The 21,745-nt window shown below is 38.5% G+C and overlaps 1 protein-coding gene across 2 annotated transcripts in view; it reads left to right on the top strand.

Moving 5' to 3' along the window:
- PNPLA2 (patatin like phospholipase domain containing 2) overlaps window positions 1–21,745 on the top strand; it is a 55,327-nt gene that overhangs the window by 29,570 nt on the left and 4,012 nt on the right. For both annotated transcript variants that reach the window (XM_039321900.1, XM_039321899.1), the window contains exons 4-8: window positions 7,281–7,490; window positions 9,555–9,615; window positions 11,302–11,466; window positions 12,824–12,956; window positions 19,521–19,643. In XM_039321900.1, coding sequence (XP_039177834.1) covers window positions 7,281–7,490; window positions 9,555–9,615; window positions 11,302–11,466; window positions 12,824–12,956; window positions 19,521–19,643 — 692 coding nt within the window. The remainder of the gene's footprint in view (window positions 1–7,280; window positions 7,491–9,554; window positions 9,616–11,301; window positions 11,467–12,823; window positions 12,957–19,520; window positions 19,644–21,745) is intronic.

The raw sequence follows: 21,745 nt of genomic DNA, 5'->3' as shown, positions 1-21,745 counted from the left end.
TGTGCTGTTCTCAAACGTTTGCTTTTCTTTGTTGAGTAAGAAAGACCTGTTGCCACAAATAAAATGTCCAACATTGGATTGAAGTTGAAGAGCTACCTGGACTAGGATGTCAGTGACCAAACCTGGGACTTTGATGTCATAAAGGGAGCCCTCAATGACCTTAGAATGGTCTTCAGCATTGCCATGAGTTTGTTTTAAAACTTGATAAAAAAAATTGGGCGTGCCAAAGCAGAAAATAAAATATATTCTGCTAGGACTCGGAGAGAAACCTGGAATGTATTTTTTTGGGAGAGGGAAACTTTTAATTAGTTTATCAGAATATAAAATACAAAGGAAAATAAAAATAATGGGAACTGGTGGCTGGGAAAAGGGAAAAAGAGAGAGTGGGGAGTAAAAAGCGAAAAAGAAAAAAAGGTGTTGATTTCCAAATTTCTTTAGCACAGTAGAAAATAGTAACATTAAAACCTCAACTTTTTACTTTGATACAATAATATATACTAGCCATTTCTATAACAATAAACCTATCTAATTAGCAAAACTAAATTTTTATTTTTCCATCATGAGCTCAAAATCTAGAAGCGGTTTCCAAATAAAAACAAAATTAGAATATTCTTTTCTTTGAACAGAGGAATCAATTTAATCATCTCTGTATTTTTTCTTTGCTGTGGAAAATAATATATATTTGCTATTATTAATCGTTATAGATTATCATCATTTATATTAGCAAAATTCACTGTACTCTTTCAGTTTCTTTAATCTTAAAAGAAAAGAAACATTTTACGTCCATTTTAAAACTAAACTTTTTAAAAAATATTTGTAAAATCAACAAATTCTAATACATTTTTTAACTTCCTCTTAACATAGATACTTTCAAATACACTTTCAATATTTTACAAGCTTTAGGAATTACTTAAGCATTATAATAAAGAAAAAAACACATTTTCAAGCCCACTTTACGTTAAAACATATATCAGACTGGTAAAAATTCATCCTTACTCTAATTAACTCATTAAATTTAAGTCACTCATTCTAGCTTACCTTCATAAAATAAAATCTTTTTCCTTTTCTGGAATATCTATCAAGTAATTATAGACTTCTCTTTTTCTCAAGGAATTCTCAACCTTTTTAGTATCCACGAAGACAAAGTTCCAGACCTGCCTTCTTGAAAGTTTCAGATTTTCTTGGAGCTTTTATTTCAATTGTGCTGGGAGGTTTATACTTAAACCATCATCACAATAAAGATTGGTGTCAGATTTATATTCCAAAATTGCAATTGAGTCCTTTACTTTGTCAGCTACTTCTGAAATTGCCTCAGTGGTTTGATAACTTTTTAGACATAATTGCATCTCTGAAGTAGTTTGAGTAGCTTTTATTACATCCTTAGAAATAATTGATCTATAAAGTGAAATTTTTTGTAAGTCACTTAATAATTTCTGACCAATCAGAGTTTATAAAATTTGGAAAGTTTTAACCACCCACAGCAAAGCAAACCAAGCTACAAATTACTTAAAAAATAGAAAAATAAAATGAAAACTTTCTACCCTTATGTTTCTCTATCAAAGTTTTTTTTAAAAAAGATACTTCAAGCTTCCTTATTTTAGCTTCCCTTCAGCAATCCTCTTATGTTGTTGTTTAACAATAAAGAAGTCCCCAAAATGGCGCCAATCAAAAAAGACTAACAGACTATGGCTGAAGCCTCTTTTAACCAAATAAAGATGATAATTCCAAAAAGTGATTAAGAAATGAACAACTTATTGTCCATTTGAAAAATAAATTCCCAGACAGCTGCTTTTTCAACAATAAAGCAATTGCAACCACACACATACCCCTGAGCTAAATCACTCACCAGATGCTCCAAAGCTCAGCACCTGAAGCTTCTTGCAGATCAATGCTATATAGAAGATCTTATAGGGTGATTGTAGGACTTTCTCTAACCCAGGAGAGTCATATAAACTAAAGGAATACCTGTTCCTTCTGTTAGTATGTTGAAAAACCGTCAGTTCAGAGAAAACCCCTGCATGGAGCCTTCCCAGGGCATATCGTCAATTGGCCCTCTTTCATCAAAAGTCAGAAACCTGGGCTGTTTCTTTGACAATAATGAGTCATTTCCATTTCCAGTCCTTCTGCTTGAAAAGATACTTTGAGGGTGTTACGGTAGGGTTATCATGCTTTTTCACTGTAAGTTGCATAGTCAGTGCTTTAGCATCAACACTGTCTGTAAAACTTAGATACTAAGCCAGCCATAGCCATTTCAAGGATAATCAGTGTTATTATTCCCACATTAAAAATGGACAGCTGAACTTGAAAACATCTGACCGCTTAAGCCTACATAGCTACATTAAGAACTTCATGGGAGAAAAGCCAGCTAGTTAAGGGAAAAGTGAAATAGTTCTGCCTCTTAGTCACTCTGTTATGCCAATTCATACAAACAGACAGACAGCACAAACAAAGATATCTTACATTTTATTTGGTTAACTTACTATCCTGCCTTTCTTCCAGGAGCTCAAGAAAAAATATGTAGCAATATTTTATTTCCCCCCAATAAAAGCCCAATGAGATAGCTAGAGATCATGACTGTTCTGAAAACTCCAAGTTAGCTTCTATGGCTATAAGGAAGGGTGAATAGTGCAGGAAACCTTGGGTGAATGCAGGAGGGAAGAGATTAATATAGACATCATATCTTTGCATTGGAATCCTAGGAGAGTCACTGTTTTAAAGATGTTTGAATTGCTTTGAAGCTGCAGCTCACTTGGTCTTGACTAGTCAATGGTATAGTCTGAGTGGGAATCAAAGACAAATTCATACAGGAAGTTCTTGATTGCTTAATAACAGTTTGATGTCACAGTGACTTGGAAAGGGCTCCGCTGCTCCCCCCATGATCGTGTGATAGTGATCTGGGTGCTTGGTAATTGATTTGAACTTATGATTACTTGCCAAGTGCCCTGTGATCATGTGATTACCATTCGAAGTCCTCTGCTAGGTTCCACAGAAATTTAATGGGTAAACCAGTAGGGAAGATTGCAAGCTACTGCTGCTGCCTGCCAAAAGATTTCCCCTCTGTGAATGGAGGAGAGGAATCCTTTGTTAGGCTGTAGAAACAAAGCTCCTGAAGATCCAAGCTTTATTTCTCCGGCCCAGTGCAGGAGTTCCCTTCCATGCATGGAGAGCAGCTGCCTGCTCTCCATAGGTAAGGTGCTGTTTTGCTCTGTCTGCTTAATAACTGCAACTGGGAAAGTTGGGCTTGTGATCGTTGAATGAATCAGTCACATGGACATCTTGATTAATGACTGCTTCGCTCAACAACCAAGATTCCGGGCCCAATTGTGGTTGTATGTCAAAGGCTACCTATAATTTAAGATGCTTCAGCAACCTAAAAAGTCAGCTCCCAATAACTGGCATGATGCCAGTATGGGTAGGGCTTGAAAAGGGCAGTTGGGCCCACTACCAACATCACCCAACCCACAGGCAATTTCACCATCTAGCCAGATTCTGTTCCTGATGTTATGTAAAAATATGAAGTAAAAGAAAAAAAATAATACAGGATTTTAAGCTGGTTGCCTCTTCTATCAATTCAGCTGTTATTCTTTGATTAAAGTACAAATGTAGAGGTTTTAAAAAGGGACAAAGCAGAAACTGATCTTAGTGTTAGTGCAAACATTTTGTGTACTGGATGTTCCAGCCGTAATTGTCCACCTAGTATAGGGGTAGGCAACCTTGGCTCTTTTATGACTCTGTGGACTTCAATTCCCAGAATTCCTGAGCCAGCCAAGGTTGCCTACCCCTGACCTAGTAGTTAATGTAGTTAATGTAGTTGTAGTTTCCTGGAACTGGCTTTGCAGAACATTATATGAACATGCTGGTTGCTGAAGAACATGGTGTGCTTCTTGTTCCTCTTCCAGTTGACTTTCACTCCACTTTGAACTTTCTTTTAGTTTTAATATTTGCATCATTTGATACACTTGAGATTCAGTTTGGCTCTAGAGTGACTATTGTGAGCTGGAGTGACAGATACGTTTTCAAAAATAAATTTGTTTTTTCCACTTGTAGAATGATTTGAGGTTAGGGGGATACTGTTTTGTCCTTAGTTGGGATCAGAGTGGTATTTACAGGCTATTCTATATTTGATGCAGGCATACCTTTTTTCCTTTGGTCTCAGTAGCATTAACCCGCTTAGCTAGTAAACTGCTAACTCTTAAACTGCCTAACAGTGGAATAATGGAAATCCTCACCCTTCTGTCCACCCTGAACAATTCTCTGCTTAGAATGTTGCCAGTGGGAAAAAACAAAAAGGAAAAGCACTTTTGATTTTGGTTTTCTAATTTCAATACCCAGTTCTACCCAGGCAGATTCTAAATAAAAATGCTGCTTAATCATATCTTTTTGTGGTTCCATTTAAAAAAAATAATAATTCAGTTTGAATTACTACAGAATGAAGGGTAGGAGGAGAAACACAAAAAGGAGATATGACAACAAAACATTATTTCCAAAACATATCCCTTCCCTGCTGCACTATCATGATTGGCTGATGATCTTCCCCTAAGCTGGTGATGTATTGAAGAGAGTGGGCAGTGAAGTTGGAAGACTCAATCAATTGCTTTGCCTATCACATCCAGTACATTCAAAACCTGAACAGAATCATTTATTTAGCAGTGGGTCAGAACAGGGGCAGTAGAGGAAGGATACAGATTGGTCTGTATAAGTTTCTGTTGACTCAAGAATGGATGGATAGTATTTTAACTCAACAGTGGGGAAAAGTTCTTACTGAGTATCTTCTGGACATGTTCTTTTCTTTCCAGAGCCGCTTAAGTACAGCAAGTTATATTTTTGCCCTCTGGAGAAACACTCTTTTGATCTCTGGTGGTCAAACATCTTGATGTCATTGGTTAATACGTTCCACTGGTCATTATGGATATCTGAAATTAAAGGGGTCATGGCTATTTTGGCAGCTTTAGCAAATTGGTGGCTCTTTACATTTAAGCCATGGTACTGATTCTGAAATTTTAAAATTCCTAATGAGATATCTATTATACAATAAATGTTATTACTTCCTGAGCTGCAGGAATGTATATAATGGAGAAGCTGGCTTGCTTTTGAAACTATAACATCAGTAAATCATCTCAACATAGTAAATGGGGTGATTTTTCTTGCATTTAGATATGATTACTACAGAGCTAGTTTTTCTGTATAAATTATTTCTCCCCAAGCTTGGCATTGTTTTGTTTTTCATGTGGTCATATTCTGGGCATTAGTTTTTCTTTTTCTATAAGCAATTATCCATATTGCATGTGACTGTATTCTGTAATACATTAAGTGCAACTCCTGATAGCATTAAACTCTTTTATTTAAGGCCAATGGAAAAGGAAACTGCCCAATAACCACTCACCCATACAGACAGAACTAAGAATTACGCTATTTCAGAGCCCAGTGTGATTCATTCAGATGCAGTGATAAATCAAATATGCCTCATTATAGAAAAATGAATGGTTTGAGTCAGATATGTGTGCTGCTTATCTGTCTGATCCTCCATTGTTGAAACAGGAAAAGAAACTTGAAAGACTATGCTTCTGTTTAAACACAGAAGCAGTGGACAATCATTTAAATATGAGCCAGCAGTGTGCTGTAGCTGCCAAAAAAGCCAACACAGTGCTAGGCTGCATTAACAGAGGGATAGAATCAAGATCATGTGAAGTATTAATACCACTTTACAATACCTTGTAAGGCCACACTTAGAATACTGCATCCAGTTTTGGTCACCACGATGTAAAAAAGATGTTGAGACTCTAGAAAGAGTACAGAGAAGAGCAACAAAGATGATCAGGCTAAAAACATATAAGGAACGGTTATGTCTAGTTTAATGAAGAGAAGGACGAGGGGGGACATGAAAGCAGTGTTCCAATATCTCAGGGGCTGCCACAAAGAAGAGGGAGTCAAACTATTTTCCAAAGCGCCTGAAGGCAGGACAAGAAGCAATGGGTGGAAACTAACCAAAGAGAGAAGCAACCTAGAACTAAGGAGAAACTTCCTGACAGTGAGAACAATTAACCAGTGGAACAACCTGCCTCCAGAAGTGGTGAATGCGCCAACACTGGAAGTTTTTAAGAAGAAACTGGACAGCCTTTTGTCAGAAATGGTATAGGGTTTCCTGCCTGAGCAGGGGGTTGGACTATATGACCTCCAAGGTCCCTTCCAACTTTATCATCATTATTATTATCTTGCCCACATTTGTTTTTATCCACAATTAAGAAAAACTACATGTGAGGTTCAAGCATAACATCAAACCATGGTTGCTTGGATACTTTTTTCCCAATTTCAATCTGTACTAGCCAAATGGAGGAAAACGCTAGGGCCATTAGAAGGTCATGCACAGTGTAAAAGTATCCTGTCTCTATATTTGTGGTTTTGTACAGTATGTGCACGTGATAGAAAAAGCATGTAGACCACCATATTTTTTTGTTTAATTTGTTGTCATTTTTGTGACCTGGAATCTGTAGCATGAGTTTTTTGTTACTTCCTGGAACATAAGTGAAAGGCCATGGATTTTTTTAAAAAAATATTTATATATTTGTTACATAAAGTTGCTAATAATAAGAGAAGTGTGGGGACTGCTCTTTATTTCAGAAAAATGCTTTCATCACCTCTTCCTCATCTTATTTTTCATTTGAGAACAGGATTCAGAAGCTACCCAATCCTATACCCTACTAGATAAAACAGGATTAGTAAAACAGGACCTCATTCACTAAAAATTGCAGAAATATCTAATGATTTATTGAGGAGTGAAAAAAAACCTTAATTCCCTTGACTTCTTGATTCCACAATTGTACATTCCTTAACTATAATGACCCAAATGATGAATTATGTATTGTGACGTGATGATGCAAGATAGGCCTTTTTGTACTTGCATTGAGACATACCTTGCCGTGCATGACATTGCAATTAATGTTTTATCATTTGCTCAACCTTCCCTCCTCCCAGAGATGGTTTTGCTTGACGCTCTAGTAAGCTGTACTATATCACCAAATAACTATACACGCCATTGCATTTTCAACTATGTCGGGGGTGTCAAACTGCCGGCTTGCGGATCGGTTGCATCATGCAGAGGTGCGTCCAACCCCAGCTCCGGCAATGTGAAAAAAGTCATGATACATTGCGACACGTCACATGACATGGCGAGTTTGACACCCGTGATCTATGTGCATTTAGAGATCTGAGGAGGGAAGAACAGACTGGGACTATAAAAAAGACAGAAAAAAATCTGCTAACATATTTTCTTTTTTCCTCAGAGATATGTTGATGGAGGGATTTCTGACAACCTGCCTCAATATGAGTTGAAGAATACCATCACTGTTTCCCCTTTCTCTGGGGAGAGTGATATTTGTCCACGGGATAGTTCCACCAACATTCATGAACTCAGAATCACCAATACCAGCATTCAGTTCAATCTGCGCAACTTGTACCGCCTTTCAAAAGCCCTGTTTCCTCCAGAGCCCCAGGTGAGCCCTCTCCACCACGATAGACACTTTCAGTTTTTTATTTCAATAAACAGAGAGCCAGTATGATATAGCACAGTGGTGGCGAACCTATGGCACGCATGCCAGAGGCTGCACTCAGAGCCCTCTCTGTGGGCATGCACACCATGCCCTGGAGAGGACAACCATCCCTCTTCAACCAGCTGCCCACTAACTCGCTGAGCTCCCACATGGCTGGATGTATCCCAGCATAGCTGGTTTCCCTCCTTTCCCCCCATCCCATCCCTCCTGGCCTTGCATGCTCTCCTTTTCCTGGACATGACCCACTGCATCGCTCCTTAGCTGTTAGCTGTCCGTTCAGCTCAGAGGCGGCTTCTCTGAACTGCTGGGGGCGAACTGTGGAGCCCCAGAGTGCGCTGGTCGAGGGGCCGGCAGGCTGTGGCTGCTGACAGACACTTTTGGCCCCCATGCGCTCACTGGCTTCTGTGTGCGGGGGCCAATGGTGTCAGGCAGCAGCCATCCCGGCCCCTGCCTTGCCTTGCCCTGTGGCAATGGCATCCCCGTGCCTCACCTTGCCTCGCCTCACCCCGCAGGACAAGCCTCCTGCCCACCGCCCCACCTGCCAGAGACCCCCAGGTTCTCCCCCAACCCTGCCCGGCCCCCACAGGCATCCCTCCCCACGAGCAACATTGAGGTGACCATGCCCAGCTTGGCCGCACCCACTCAGTCTGCCATGACCACAGCCATGCCCACCCAGTGGACCATGCCCACCAGGCACCCCGTGATAAATAAGTGGGTTTTGGGTTGCAGTTTGGGCACTCGGGTTCTAAAAGGTTCGCCATCACTGATATAGCAGTTAAGATATTGAATTCAGAGTGTGAAATTCAGGTTCTAAGCTTCACTTAGGCACTGAAGCCAGCTGGGTGACTATTTACAGTACCAGACTACACTGGACCAGCAAAGAAAATCACGATTAATAATCTTCAGTAAAGAGGCCTTCATCCTATGGCAGATTGATACAGTATTGACATCATTGTTGCTGATTTTCTATCTTTCATAGTTCGTAGTACTTTAGGAAATTTCTGATTTAGGAAATAGCTATAATCTACTGCCAATCATCCCTCTCATGACTTCCCAATACAGTTAGCCTGCATTTTTATAACAGCATAATCCTCTGTTGGAGGTAAGTCCCTGTCTTTAGTGGAGCAAGGAACGCCTGTACTTGTCAATGCACACACATCACATACAGAATTAACATGTTGAGAAAACACATGACTTTGATACAAGAAGAAAATATAAATTCTTCCTATAGTGCTAGCAGAGAGATGGGAAAGAATTCCAGAAGCTCAGTTTTCTCCAGCATGTAAAGGAATGTAGAATCCACAGATGGCTAGATTCTACATTCCTCATGCTGAGAAAAGGCGTTCAGGTAAGACAATGACCCTTTCCTTTAGAAGATGCTGAAGACAACTTGTTCAGACATTGTTAAGTTGGCTCATGCTGAAAAGCCATGGGACAATAAGCCTTCAGTAGTTTGAAAACACTGCAGCTGGAGGGCAGCTGTTTCATTCCAATGGCAGAAAAATGGGAAAAAAATGTTTGCAGAATTGGCAGAATCTTTATTGGGTTTCTTTCTTCCCCTTGGAGAAAGAAGACTTTCACCAATTCTCTCTTTTCACATGGAGTCCCATTTTGGGACCAGACCTGATATGTTTACTTGGCTTCCCTGAGGCTACATCATTCTTTTCATGACCATTCTGTTAATCATGGCTTTTGCTTCATCCCAACTTGTCAGAAAATATGGATTAGGGCCACTTTGCAAAATGAAATAGCATCCCTGTCTTCCTATAACTTCTTTAATCAGCAATACAACTTTAAAGGTGTTTCTATCTGATCATGCCCAGTCTACAGTGATTACTGGCCAAGTCTGATGCAGAGGTTTCCATTGGAGGTCCCTCTTTCTTCCAAGGGCTACATTTGGAGATATGGATTCTTCCCTCTGCTGAAGTCTGTGGGCATGCTGGTAGTGCAGTTTTTAGACATCTTACAGCTAATTGTAAGTAACATGCTGCTTCTCTCTCTCTGCAGATTCTCCAGGAAATGTGCAAGCAGGGCTACAAGGACGCCCTTCACTTTTTGAAGAAGAATGGTAAGCTCTTAATAGCTTTGCATTCTCTAGGAAAAGTGAATCTCGTGTCAGGTGTTCTTTTCTCTATTTCTAATAGAGTATCAAAAAGGAGAGCCTGTCTTGCATTCCAGTCATGACTGTATGTCATCCTGTCTAGTCCCTTTTTGCTGTGTAGAAAATGTGCAACGCTTGCAGTCCCTTTTGATGAAAACAACATTATTTGGACACATACATGGTTTATGGATGTTAGTGCTCAAATTTAAAAAATAAAAACTTTCCCACTCAGCCAAAAGGTAGGAGATGGGTCAAATTACTACAAAGTGAATTTTCAAAACTGATATTGCTTATTGCTTAATTGAAGTTTAGTTCTTTTTCTATTCTATATTATTAAACAATTGACTCAATGTTTTATATGCTTTTGCACAAATCGAGATGTATTTAAATGAAAACTTCCTTTTTGAATGGTAGGCATCTGCAAATTTTGTATTTACTGGTCAGCGAATTGCAGACAAACTTCCTTGAGTGGAAGTTGTGGAAAAGTACGGCGATGTATTATGCAACTTTTGCTGTATGGCTTATTCAAAAATATTTTTCAAGCATTCTTATAGAAATGGGGTGGTATGCAAAAAAATATGACCAAAATTATACTGATAAAAACGATAAAAACCAATTTATATACAATTCAAATAATATTACCGGCTAGAGTGCATAATGTAATCCTTGAGATTTTGCTGATCTATAAATCTCAGAAACCCCTAGCAACATGCCAATACTGAGGGACACTATATTTTCCATATTTTCTCTACGGAGGAAGAAATTCAGACACACACACAAAAAAACATTTTCTCTATTTAGTTGCCATGTCATGCACCCTCCTGGCAGAGCTGCTATCTACTTCCAGAGGTGCCTACGTGGTATTGAAGGAGCATCTTGTCTAACTGAAAGTCACGTGATTCTGTAGAACTCTTACTTACCGTAGGTTGCCTGGCTAATTCTGTAACTGCAATATATTGTCTGTCTCTATAGCACCACCTAGTGGTGCGATATTTCTCATGCAACCATTTTATTCACTGAATTGTTTTCAATCCTGGCAACATGCTTCTTGTACCTGCAAGGGGACTCATGCCATTGTTCATTGTAAGCTGAGATTAAATAACCATAATGATACATTCTCAGCCTAATTGCCTGTATTAATTCCAAAGTTTTCTTAGGATATGATGTGCAGATTTGTGTCCTCTTAAGAGCAGAGCTATAGAGTGACTAATTGAATGATACTCAGCTGAATGTCCAGGTCTGATTTTTATATAAAGATAAATTATAAGCTATTGAGTTTCATCTATTTTGCTTCTAAACAGGGGTAAAGATAATTGTACATCTGAATATCCTCTCCATCTGAATTTTTTTTACAGAAGGATCTACACATATTAGCAGTTTGATGCTTATAAAACAGCACAGAATATTATACAGAAATGCCAAGATTCACTTTAAAAACCACTTTGGCTTGTGGCTGCTCAACATATTTTTCCTGGCTGCTTCTTGTCCTCTGTTTATGGCACATAATAGCCAACAAGATGGCTTTCTTGCAAAAGGTTGTTTCTATCTGCTACTGCCATATTCTCCAAGGTGAAGGGGTGAAGAGAGATAACCTAACAGTCTAATGATATTTCTAGTGAATTCACAATTCTGCCACTTATCCTTTTTCTCTAGCTCTCCTCCAAAGACCTCCTCTCCCTCTGCTAGCCATTAGCTGTCATTATGAAGAAGGGGACTCTGAGAAAGAAAAGGATGAGGATGATCAGCTGGAAGAAAATGTTGAACTGGCAGAGGCTGAAGAACACATCCTGGAACACTTGCCTCCTAAACTGAACCAAGGTAAGATCTTTTGTTGGAGAGGAAAGTTGCTGTATTGCTTTGTCCCCAATTTAACTGAGCTGTTCATGTTCTAAGTCACTTTTTCCTCATTTGGCCCTCCTCCAAATTCATTGACTTCAGCTCCCAGAATTACCAGCAAACATGACCATGGCTGAGAATCCTGGCAGTTGAAATCTACACATCTGGAGGGCATGGAATGGCTGTTTCAAGTATGCTTTTTTAAAGAAAGCAGATAAGCAAATTTTCAAAGAAAAAAAGTTGTCCACATGTAGATGTAGTCATTGCTCTCGGAAGGGGACAAGGAATTCATAAAATTCCTGTACCAATCTTTGCTCAAGATAATCACAGGCCAAATTTAAATTCCTGGCTCTGTTGAGGAGCTTCTTGATCCAAAGATGCTTTTTCAAGAAGCAACTGAACTGTCTTATTTTTCTTTGAAGACATTTCACTTCTCATCCAAGAAGCTTCCTCAGCTCCAACTGGATGGTGGGGAATGGGAGGATTTATATTCCTTGCAGAACAGCTGGTCATTTGCATTGTTTTATTGTTGAGGCCACCTAGAGATTTATCTGTATCCTCAGGGTCACCTGAGTAGTACAAATGGGTGTGGAGCCTTTTTGGGACTGCTGAAGAAGCTTTGGAAATCATAAAGCAACAGCAGTGGCAAGAAAAATTGAACACCATGAGGCACAAATCATCCAATTAAAGTAAAATCAGTTATTTCAATGAGTAAAAATGACAAAAGAAATTCTGAAAATGAAAAACCAAAAAAAGGTAAATAATTCAGTTTTGGAAAGATCTATGGAAAAATGATGGATGGATAAAAGAATTTGAAGATGAATTTAATAAAAATCAAATGGAAGAACTAATGACAGCAAGAATTGAGTGTAAAGGATTTAAAATTGGACAAGTCCTGCAAATAATCAGTTGCATGGCTTTTGCCTCAAATATCTGACTATCTTACATCTAATTAAAGCTAAACTGCTTAATGAAAAATTGCATAAGGGAAACATTAGTGACTGCTTAAAGATAGCATAATGTATCTGATTCAAAAAGACCCAGCAAAAGGGACAATAACAGGAAACTCCACTAAACTATTTTTTAGTTGAATTTTCCTTCATTTAGAATCTCATGAAGTAGTAATAGGGGTGTCATTTAAGTTGTGGATATGTGCAAATTTAGGGAGGGCTTATAACGGACAAGGTAAAACTTAACATTGAGGAATAAAATCTTTTGCAACTGGATTAGAAGTGCAATAATTAAATGCAATAAACGGTTGAATTTTAAAAGAATCATTGATTTCTGTGCTCAAAACTTGGCAGGGGACATTGATTTAATATACCTTCTCCATCTGCAGCACTTTTGGAAGCCTGTACTGAGAGGAAGGGATTGTTCACTTGCATTGCCAATTTTCTACCTGTGCGTCTGGCCTCTACTTTGATGCTACCATATACTCTTCCTCTAGAGTCTGCTCTCTCCTTTACAGTCAGGTATGTTCTAAATTTCCTTCTTTGTGGCAAGAGAACATTAGTAGGATTTGCATTGGATGTTGAATGCATTTACAGCAGTCAGCTAAAAAATTAGTATTTAACTGTATTTCTTTCTAATAAGCAAAGGTGGAATACATTCAGATGAAATTTCTTCTGAGTCAGTGACATCTCCTTTGCTATAGTTAGAATGAACCAGAATTTACATTTTAAGATTTTGGGGTAAGAAAGTTTTGTATCCTGCTATGTTGCAAATTTTGAAATTATATAGGTAATTCCTTAGAGAGAAAAGGCTTTCCTGCCAGTAAATTTAAATTTGGGTCTAACTGTTCAATTTAAAATGTAACTTTGTGAGGCAGTGCTTATCTCACTGCAAGGCAGAATCTTACTTTTTATGCTGCAAAATGAATGTTTATTTTGATTACCTGCCATCAAGTCATTGTGACTCTTAGTGACCACATAGATCATTTTTCTCTAGGACAGCCTGTCCCCAGCCCTGGCCAGTTTTTATTTCTATAGCATGTCACAGGAAAAAACATTGCTTGCCTCATTCTGAATATCTTGACATCTGAATATCTTCCCTTTCTAGGCTTTCTCGTTTAACAACAAAAACACAACCACAAAAGAAAAATTAACAATCAATTAAAGAGTATCTAGCTCTTATGTCAAAAGCTCTAAAAAAGGGTCTTGATTTGCCTTTCAACACAAAGACAACAAAGCAGATTATAGTTATTTTTCATATGATTTCACTTCTTTGTGTTTGTGCATCTTTTTGTATTGTTTTAGTAAGGGGGGGGGAAAGAAGGGGGAACAAATAGAAAGGAAACAAGGAAAAGAACAGTAGCCTAGATGCTATAAATAGGAAATGTTTCAGCCTATTTTTAAACACTTAGTTAAACCTTGGCCACATGGAATATTATTGATTGGTCTTTCCATTACATCAGAGAGAACCATGTCATAAACAGACAGCAAACACATAGTGGCAATCCAAGATTTTAAATTTTGGATCACACTATCTTGCCAACAGTGAAGAATAGTTTGTTTTGCTGATCCCCATTTGATATATCATAATTTTTAATTTCACGATACATTCTAAGGTTATATATCTAATTAAAAATACATTCACTTCTTTAACCTGTATTGAACTTTGTAACACCATATTATCAAAGATCATAATATACAATATTTTTTTACATTCACTATGATCTCTCTTATTTCCCACAAATAACATAATAAATTTAATATATTCCATTTCTAGCTTAAATTTCTATTACTACTCAACCTGTTTTAAAACTTTATCAATATACAATTACCATAATCAAATATTGTTTTACATCAACAAATTATTACTTCGAATATCTCTACCAGATATGTTAAAGTTCTTAATCTCTCTCATCCCTCTTTTTATCACCAGTCTCATTTATTTCTTCTTCCAATAGTAACTAAATTAATTAAAAAAAAATAATGTTAAACCTTAATTCCTTTCAATTCATTACACAAACTTCAAATTCCATCCAATTAATTATCATGCCTTATCAAAACATATTGTTATACACAAAAATCACCTAATCAATTTAAACACTTCAACATTCCATTCTCATAATTGAACATTTTTTCAATTCCAGAACATACATACATACATACATACATGTATATAATTATATATTTTTTAATCCTTAATACAATCCATAAAGCCAAGGTTCTTTTTTGTTTTTGTTTTTTGCACTCCAATTTTAACTTTTATATTTCTGTACCAAGTAAATTTCCATAAAGCAAAAAAATCATCTAACTAATTTAAACATACATGTATATAATTGAATTTTTCTTACTTCTAACTCTAGATCATTATCCTTAAAACAATCCATAAGCATTGCCTTTTAATCCATTAAACCGTTTTAAATTTCTTTTTCAGTCTAATTCTGTTTTTTTTTCTATGCCACACAGGCTTCCATAAAAGCACTTCCCTTTCAACCATTAAATCCATCCCTGTTGCTTGTAGTAATCTTTGAAGAAATATAAATCCCTTCCTCTGCAGTAAATGTCTTTTTCTGTTCTCCTTACAGCGTCGTTGCTTTGTAGTTTGAGATCTTAGTCTTTGCTTCTTCTGATTCTCTAAGTTGCTGAAGAGAGGGTTGTCAGATGAAATAAGTTCCTCCTCTATCTCTGTAAATTCCTCTTCTGGTACATTTTGATTTATACCATAGTCAATTGTAGCCTGAACATCAGTTTGAACAAATGTAGTAGAGTCTCTGGATCTTGATTCTAAAGTACAGTTTTTAAATGTACCACATATTTCTGCAGTGGCCTCATAGATCTTTTCCAATATAAGTGTGCAGTTCAATTGTGGCTGAGGTTTCTCCATTTTAATGCTAATGCTTAAAAGAAGATCTCTTTTTCTTTTTTGTGGAGGCTATATTCAGTGCAAACAACATCCACCCCCACAGCTTCCACAGCTGCACAGCTTATCTTTCCCTCACAAATATTTTAAGATTCAGTAGGCAAATAAGTCAAAGTTGCAGTATTAAACTTTCGCCACTAGATGCCTCAGTGAGTTAAAAGAAAAGTCTTTTCCAAAAATCAATTCCTTTTTCTATCTTTTGAAGTAATATATATAAAAATAGAAAAATAATACAGTTCTTAAAAAGAGAGGAGAGAGAAAATCTTTTCCATCTTTTTTCCTTTTTAGTGTCCAAATAAAATATATATCAAAGTAAAATGTAGTCTTTTTCAGTATTTATAAAACATCTTTCTTCCCCCAAAAAGCAGAAGCCGCCTATCCAAGCCAGGGAGATAATTCCAAAAGCTCTTACAGGTACCCAAACAACAACAACAACAACAAAATAAAAAAGAGAGAGTTACGAAAAACAATTCTCACCCAGATTCACCACAGGGGCACTCAAAGCTTAGATGTTGTCTGACTTTCGGTCTGAAGCGGCAGGGCGATCGGCCATTTTACTGGCCGATCTTCTTCTCCATCGGTCCTTGGAGATTTGTCCAGACAGCTGGAGGAGCCGCTGCTCCTCCGCAGATGGACAGCAGCCTCGACGGAAGTCACATCCTCCAGGGCGACTTTGGACCCGTATAAGAGTCCACCGATGGAGGGAAACCTAGCTGATGGGGAGTGAAGTCTTCCTGTGCGACTAGTGACGCCGCGAATCGGAACCGGAAGTCTAATGTATAATATTTTAACACCCCAGCCATCAATTTGTTAACATGAAATATTCTAACTCTTTATTCCCTTTTTTTTTTGCAAATCTTAGAGATGCTCTTTAATTTATTATAAAGTAGTATAGCCGTTAGAGTAATCCAAAATGCTTTCAAACAGTGATAATAATTTTAGAATTTGGTTTAGATCAAGTGCTATCAATTGTACTGACTGTTAGCAACTACATGGATAGATTTCTCAGAATGCTCTAAGCTTGATCTTGTTGATCTCTCAGTGTCCATTCATTGTGTTTGTAATCAAATTTATTCCCCTTGCTTCTGGTCATGCTCCTGTTTTTTTCTTCAACTTTTCCAAGCAACATGGACATCACAATACTGTAGGATTCTGGAAAGACTTAGTTGTTCATGACTTATGTGACAGCTGAGGCTTCTTCCAGATAGTCTCTAGCCCGATGCACACAGATAGACATACATTTGACTTTATTTTTGCCTCAGAGGAATTAGTACATGCCCCGTAGCTGAAGGTCATTATTCTAAATCCTTTGCTGTGGTTGGATCATTTCTCGTCCAGAAAAGGTTTGTTACTCTAGGACAAGGGTCTCCAACCTTGGCAACTTTAAGACTTGTGGAATTCTGGGAGTTGAAGTGCACAAGTCTTAAAGTTGTCAAGGTTGAGGATCCCTGCTCTAGGAATTTCCTAGATTAAAAGGCCAATTATTATGCATCCTGATATATTCAAATAGATATTTGAGAGTTTCCTAGCAAAATGGCAGGCAATTGCACTGACACGTGTAATGGGAAGGGTAGGAAAATGCCTGAGGTGATTGCCCCCAAGTGGTCCCCATGTTTGCTAGTCCTAGGATGTTGCTTGGTTTTCTGAAACCAATGCCTGCTTGTTTTCAAAGACAGCAATTATGCTGAAGAGGTCAATGGGTTTATAAAAATCAGGATAATAATAATAGCCATCACAGGCTGTTCTTTTCATTGAAAGTAAAGGCTGCCAAAACTGCAACTCACTACTTAGTATTTTCTTTAATGATCACAGGTTGAATATGTTACCTCCTGAGGCCTTGTCAGTTTTCAACTGAGTTAGCAGATTTTTGTCCTCTGATGCTGCAACTGAAGTAGCTATTTCAGTAGAGGGCAAACATGAAAATAAGTAAAAATCAAGAGACTGTCCAATATGTTATAAAGTATGCACTGAGATAGCCTATTACAATACACCCCAAAAGTGTCCAGTCCCTTGATATGACTGATAGTATTCATTGTTGCTTATGGCTTTTAGAAGAAAGGGGAAGACAAAGGGATGATTAATGGTGAGATCAAAAAAAAATTACAGAACAGGCCTGGGAAGAGCTACAAATTGTTGTTGGAGAGAGCTCACAAAGTACTTGAGGTTACCTAGCATTGACTCTGACTTGATGGCACCTGAGTAACTTTGCAGTTACATGGAGAGAATGCTATAGAGAAGTAGCTTCTATACAGTGTATAATGACTTTTCCAATTCTGGCGACCGATTCTCATGCTAGCACTGTTTTTTAGCCGCTTACTTAAAGTGTTGCAAGTTTTAATTGGCATGTGCTATTTTAGGAATTGCTCTAATTACTTTGGAATTGCTTGTCACAGCTTTGTGCATTACTGTAACCTGCAACCTATGATTTTCAGTGGACATTAAGATAGATAGATAGATAGACAGACAGACAGACAGACAGATAACCTTTATTGTCATTTTTTTACTATGGGCACAACGGCACATATTAAAAATGAAGTTTAGTTGCTTGCTTTCAAAATGTACATATACAAAACACACATTTAAACATACTATAAACAACATATATATAAATCTATACCAGTGATGGCAAACCTTTTAGAGACTGAGTGCCCAAACTGCAACCCAAAACCCACTTATGCATTGTCGAGTGCTGGATGGCCGTGGCCCATTGGGTAGGCGTGGCTGCGGTGGTAACGGCAGACTGGATGGGACTAAAAAGTTCAATTCCAACTTTACAAGATCTTTTTTTTTTCCCGCGAGAAGTTGAAATTGACTGATTGAACTTTTTTTTTGCACATGGCGGCAGAGACCTAAAGCGAAAAGGTTTTATAAAACCCAACTGAAGGCCTAGGACTGGGGCAATGGCGCGCGTGCCCACAGAGAGGGCTCTGAGTGCCGCCTCTGGCACCCGTGCCATAGGTTCGCCACCACTGATCTATACCCTTATATATAAGTAACATATAAATATTAATCACTGTCCATCTTGAATACATAATGGAAGGAGGAAGCTTTAGAGTTCACAAGGTTAATCCTGTATGGAACAAAGCTGTGACTGAATCTGGATGTTCTGCTTCGGATACCACAGAGCCTTCTCCCAGAAGGTAACAGGGAAAACAGATCGTGAAGAGGATGTGTAGTGTCCCAGATGATCTTGCAGACCCTGTTCAAGCAACACTTGTATATTATATACTGGATGGGAGGGAGGGAGGGAGCTGCCAGTGATCTTTTCAGCCATCCTCACCACTCTCTGCACTGCCTTCCTTTCTGAAGCAGCGATGCTTCCAGTTAAAGTAGTTATACAGGTAGTCCTCAACTTATGACCACAACTGAGCCCAAAATTTATGTTGCTAGTGAGAAATTTGTTAAGTGAGTTTTGCCCCATTGTGACTTTTCTTGCCACGTTTGTTAAGTAAATCACCGCAGTTGTTAAATTAGTAACGTGGTTGCTAAATGAATCTGGTTTTCCCATCGACTTTGCTTATCAGAGTGTTGCCAAAAGTGATCATATGCCCCCCCAGAACACCGTGACCGTCATAAATGTGAGTCAGTTGTCAAGCATCCGGATATAAATCACACGACCATGGGGATGCTGCAATGGTCGTAAGTGTAAACAATGGTCACAAGTCACTTTTTTTTGGTGCCGTTGTAACTTTGAAAGGTCATGTGAGTCGAGCACTACCTGAACATTCTGCCTAATATTAGAATAATTTTGAATAGTTATTATTCAATAGTTATTGAATAACATGTTCCTATGGTCCTGAAGGTCCTCTGTGTGTTCATCCAAGAATCATCCAGTTCAGGGGTAGGCAACCTCGGCTCTTTTATGACTCATGGACTTCAACTCCCAGAATTCCTGAGTCAGCTATGCATGCATGAGGTTGCCTACCCCTGATCCATTTAATCTCTGTGGAAAAAAGGATGCTGGACTAGATAGATCTTTGATCTTTTTTTAGCATGGTGGGTTTTATGCATGCACTTCCTGTTGATACAAGTGGCAATCCTGGGATAATTAGTTAGAAATTTCAGTTAAGTGCTTGAACCTGCTGTACTGTATTTGAGCGTGTTTACAATATTGGAACAGGGTTTTTTCCAACTAACACTTGTGCATTGCACCTACCGACCATATTTAGGCTGCTTGAATGGCTGCCAGATGTTCCAGAGGACATCAGGTGGATGAAAGAACAGACACGGAAAGTCTGTCATTATTTCATGAGAAAAGCCAAGAAAAAGCTAGGAAGCCACCTTTCAGCCAGGTAGGATGGTTGCTTCTTGTCTCACATTTCTAAAGATAGTCAAACATGAGGCACAATACAATGTTTTTACATAATTAATGCCATTGCATTATTGAATTGGGAGATTTTGCAGTTGTATTTGCCCATGCTTCGAAATTGGTTCCTTTGGATTCTGTTCCAGGTATGCATGATTATTTGCTTTGTTCTTAAAGCCAGAGACTGCTGAATGGTATATAAACCTAAGTAAGTATAACGAGCAAATAAAAAAACACATATTCCCCAGTCAGAATAATTCTGAATATAGCTGTGTTTCTATAACCTATCAGTAGTTATGAACATGGTCTCTATCATAGCATTCCAGCCTTGAATTGCCCTTTCTCTGAAGGCCAAGTGCTTTAACAACCACAACCTATGTGTCTGTGATTGTTTTTTAAATTGTGGTATAGTTATTGCTGTTTTAATTTTTAATATAATGCTTATTTTTTATTTTGTGTTATTGTTTAAGATGGTGGATTTATGGATTTTAACTTGTCCTAAAATCCTTAAGATAACCGTCATGATAGAAATGTTCTACTGTAATAAATAAAAATACATAAATAAAATGTAAAAAACCTAGTACAGTCCATTTCAAAACCAGGTAACAAAATTCACTTTCATGTCTGAATTGAATTTGTAAGGTGTAAAATAACTAAGGTCCATAAATGTTATATAGGATATAATGGAAGATACTCTACAACAGGGGTTCCCAACGCCTGGTCCGTGGAGTGGTACTGGGCCATGGCATGCCAGCAACCGATCCGCACAAACAAATAAAGCCTCATCCGCGGGATGCAGGCAGCACACAAAACCACGCACCCTGCGGTCCACAGAAAAACCTCTCTCCACAGAACCGGTCCCTAGTACCCAGAAGGTTGGAGACCTCCGCTCTACAAGTCTACAGCTATAAAGGAGGAGCCAAAGGTTTATATTTTGAGAAACATTTTGGATTGAAACAAACTAAAATAACAATTTTAAGCAGGTTGTTCAAAGATTGTCATTATAGGATTATTGAAAGAGGTTCCAAGTATAAGATTGAGAAAATAAAAAATTCAGCCCATTATTTTCACACCTGTTCCTTGTCAAGGGTCATGATAATACCGGTAGATCACAGTACATAATGAAGGAGCAATGTAATTATTACTGCAGGCATGGGTGATATGTGCTCTCCAGGTATTTATGAAAGAGACCTCCCATGTTCCCCACATAGCATAGTCAATAGTAAGGGATACTAGGGGTTGTGCCATTCCCTACTCCTGTGTCAAAGTTACTGTTAGGTTTTATCTCTCGACCAGGAGCAATCATAGTTTCAGCTGGAGACATGCATTTTTCTCAAGCCCTTGGTTGGTAGCATTATTGGGAGTTCGGACTCTATCACTATAGAGCAATAATGGCAAACCTTTTAGAGCAGTGGTTCTCAACCTTTTTAATGCCGCGACCCCCAACCGGTCGTAAATCGAGGACTACTCAACCGGTCGTAAGTCGAGGACTACTCAACTGGTGCAGCACTGTTTGCAGAATGGGACTTTTGGTGGGCTCAGCAGGGCAGAGACAGCCTGGACAATTCCTATTGGCTTTTGAAAGCCAACAGAATTAGACTCTATTCAAGAGAGTCTAATTCTGTTGGCTTTCAAAAGCCAATAGAATAAAAGGGAGTAGCACAGCTAAGGAAAAAGGGGAAAAAAAATGGCGGACTGAGTTGTTTGGCGACCCCCATGAAATGGTCGTTCGACCCCAAATGGGGTCCCGACCCACAGGTTGAGAACCACTGTTTTAGAGACCGAGTGCCCAAACCGCAACCCAAAACTCACTTATTTATCTCAAAGTGCCAGGGGTCCATCAGCACTGTGGTGCCCTCAGGGGGCACGCAAAAACCAAGGGCGCAAAAATGGGCCACCATGCTGCAAGGCACAAAAATGGCCACTGCTGCTCCACGGGGTGCAGATACAAGGCACTGCACTAAGCAAGAATGGGGCTGGGCTATTGAGTATCATGCAGGTACTAGCCCCACCTCATTTTCAACGCGTGCATACTTGCGGCCTCTTGCATGCACACACATATGTAAAATACTTCCCCCTCCCTTTTCT

Source organism: Crotalus tigris, unplaced genomic scaffold, assembly GCF_016545835.1.
Source record: "Crotalus tigris isolate CLP2741 ecotype Arizona unplaced genomic scaffold, ASM1654583v1 scf7180000023830.6690815, whole genome shotgun sequence".
Classification (NCBI taxonomy): Eukaryota; Metazoa; Chordata; class Lepidosauria; order Squamata; family Viperidae; genus Crotalus; species Crotalus tigris.
Note: the sequence above shows the minus strand (reverse complement) of the source record. Positions and strands in the feature narration are given on the sequence as shown.